The following is a 2,977-nucleotide window of genomic DNA, read 5'->3' on the forward strand; positions in this document are numbered from 1 at the left end:
GGAGTGCTCCACGGTTTGGAAGGACCAGGGTGTGGAGGACCTGCATGCCCCTGCACACGGGAGGAGCACCGATTTTTCTCAGATCGGAGCAACAGAGGCAGAGGCAGCAGCACCAGAAGCGACACCAGCGGTACCAGCGTCAGCAGCAGTGGCGGCTGATGATTGCAGCTCAGAGCCTTCTGGTGGAGGTGATTGGTGTGGTGGACAGTGGGAGTTGCTGTGGGAGAGGGGAGTCTGGACAGGATTTGGGTTGCGTGGTGCCTTGAGACCCAAACTGGACTCGGCGGACAGTTCAGCCCCAGAGTCCCGGATGTGCTCAGTGCGCTGTGCCATGGAGAAGCTGGCTCAGCTCAGCAAGCAATTCTGCCCGAGGCACAGCTCCCCTGCTGTGACGCAGGCGGGGCGGAGCGCTCAGTTCCACTGGAGGCGCGAGCTCAGCGCAGCCGCAGTTCTGCTGTGACGCAGGCGGGGCGGAGCACTCAGTTCCACTGGAGGCTCGAGCTCAGCGCAGCCGCAATTCTCCTGCTGTGACGCAGCTGGGCGGAGCGCTCAGTTCCACTGGAGGCTCGATCTCAGCGCAGCCGCAGTTCTCCTGCTGTGACACAGGCGGGGCGGAGCACTCAGTTCCACCGGAGGCTCGAGCTCAGCGCAGCCGCAGTTCTCCTGCTGTGACGCAGGCGGGGCGGAGCGCTCAGTTCCACCGGAGGCTCGAGCTCAGCGCAGCTGCAGTTCTCCTGCTGTGACGCAGGCGGGGCGGAGCACTCAGTTCCACCGGAGGCTCGAGCTCAGCGCAGCTGCAGTAATCCTGCTGTGGCAGATGGTTCAGGCCCTGAGAATCTAGCTGAGCTTGACACGTGGTTCGGGCCCAGTATCCCTGGCTGGACTTGGCAGGAGACCCGGAAAGCTGTGATACCTTGGCCTGACCCAACGCTCATTCAGAGACCCAGACCGATTGCAGGACCCACAGCACAGGGGAGCTGAGGATCACTGGCTGTGAGAGCCCAAAACGACAGGGCTAACCTCCTGCCATCCACACCAGTGAAGCATCAGAGCTTCCAGCCTACGGAAATTGTGAGAAAACAAGTGAATCTATCATCAAACTCCCTCCACTCAACTCTGGAAGCTACCCAACAAAAACAGAGACGGCAAGATGTCTAAAGAACAGCGTAAAAGCAAAAAACCCCAAAACAACATGGCGTCTCCAGTTTCCAGCTATCCCAAAGAAAACAACCCAGAGAACTCAAATACAACGGAAACACAAGAAAATGACCTCAAATCCTTGGTAATGAGGATGGTAATGGAGGAAACAAATAAAATTCGTAATCAAATGCAAGCAGACGTAGCCAAACAGGTGAAAGACATAAAAGAAGCACATAGAGTGGAACTGGAAAAAATTCAGGAAAATGCAAATAACCAGATGAAAGAAATAAAAAAATCGGTTCAAGATCTGAAGATGAAAATGGATTCAATGGTAAACACACAGACAGAAGAAAAACGAGAACGTGAGACCTCAGAGAAGAAGGCGAGCGACACAGAGGTGAGCTTTTCTAAAAAATGCAGTATTATTTGACAATGGTTACAAAATGCACTTGATAGTTGTTGTTCTTAGATACATGCAAATAATGATGAATGCAAATAGTTATACATTTTATTGACTTTAAATCTAATGTTTTACCTTGATGAGTTTTGTGAAAAGTATATGGTTTTGCTCGACTTGCATAATTTTAGTTGCTTTGTTTGGAGACAACATTTCTATGTCTTGCCTCAGCTTCCTGGAGCTTGCTATATAGATCAGGCTGGCCTTGGCCTGTAGAGATCTACGTGCTCCAGCCCCTGAGTGCTGGGATCAAAGGTGTGTGCCAACACCCCCGACTTGAGCTTTAGTTTTAATAGTGATATTTATGTGCAAACTTGCTGATTCTCTTCTCAGGAGATTGATTTTGTTTAAAATACTTATGGATAAATTTTTAAAAAGTCTTTTGGATAAATTGTTGACCACAGGCTACAGCATATGCTGTTGCTAGAATTATGGCACGCTAATTATTCCCTCGAAATTTTCATGAATTCTAAGTGGCCCATCTGAAACTCTTCCAGATGGAGAGTCGATGTTAAACTGGAAGACACCCTGAATACTGACAACATGAGAAAACCTGCCTACTGTCAGCAGACTTAGTAGCAACAAGCAACAACAACAACAACAACAACAACAACAACAACAACAACCGTGTGTGGGCCTTGTCCTTTGAGATTTCTGATTTTATGTCTGTGATTGTTGGTCTGCATGCGCGTTATGTTCACTCATGATGCAGTAATCTCAGAGGCCAGAAGAGGTCATCCCAGCCCCTGAAGCTACAGTTATGGATGGTTGAGAGGTGCCCTACAGATGTTGGGAACCGAACCTGAGTCCTCAGTGTGAACAGCAAGTGCTCTTAAACACTGAGAATTTCTCCAGCCCTAAAGTGGGAGAAGTGTATTTACAAAGGACCAAGGGTTGATGGTGGTACATCACGTAACAATTGTTCTGTAGCAGTCAAGACATGTATGCACATATAAGCAATAGAGATTCTTGATTTCACAACTTTGGAAAGATTACCTGTGTAATATTGAACGTTTTAACCTCCCCCCCCTTTCATTTGCTTTGTTTTGTTTTTTTGAGACAGTTTCTCTGTGTAGCCTTGGTTGTTCTGGAATCGCTTTGTAGGCCAGGCTGGCCTTGAACTCACAAGGCCTCCCCAAGTCCTGGGATTACAGGTATGCACCACTGTGCCCGGTTAGCCCTTATTTTTTGAAATATGTATATATTTCAGAGATAATTTAGGGAAAATAATGACAATCACAATGGCTTAGAAAATTATGCATCCTATGTAAATACAAACTCATTTAGGTCCACGTGAATGTGTCTACAGCTTTTTGCCATTTACGTGAGGTGTGTGGAGTTCTGTTTCAGAGCACAAGTGGAAAGAGCTCACACCCTCAG

The 2,977-nt window shown here is 48.2% G+C and overlaps 1 protein-coding gene across 1 annotated transcript; it reads left to right on the forward strand.

The window, feature by feature from the left end:
* The first annotated feature begins 754 nt into the window (after nt 1-754).
* Nucleotides 755-2,578, forward strand: LOC311588268 (uncharacterized protein). Its single transcript, XM_084765800.1, has 2 exons — nt 755-1,537; nt 2,095-2,578. The coding sequence occupies exons 1-2, from the start codon at nt 1,151-1,153 to the stop codon at nt 2,110-2,112; spliced, it is 405 nt and encodes a 134-aa protein (XP_084621926.1). The 5' UTR covers nt 755-1,150; the 3' UTR covers nt 2,113-2,578.
* Nucleotides 2,579-2,977: the final 399 nt, after the last annotated feature.

This window comes from Acomys minous (genome assembly GCF_964271855.1).
Source record: "Acomys minous genome assembly, chromosome: 17".
Taxonomy (NCBI): domain Eukaryota; kingdom Metazoa; phylum Chordata; class Mammalia; order Rodentia; family Muridae; genus Acomys; species Acomys minous.

Excerpts from the sequence above, each read along its gene's own strand:
- LOC311588268 (XM_084765800.1), top strand. The coding sequence starts at position 1,151 with ATGTCTAAAGAACAGCGTAAAAGCAAAAAACCCCAAAACAACATGGCG.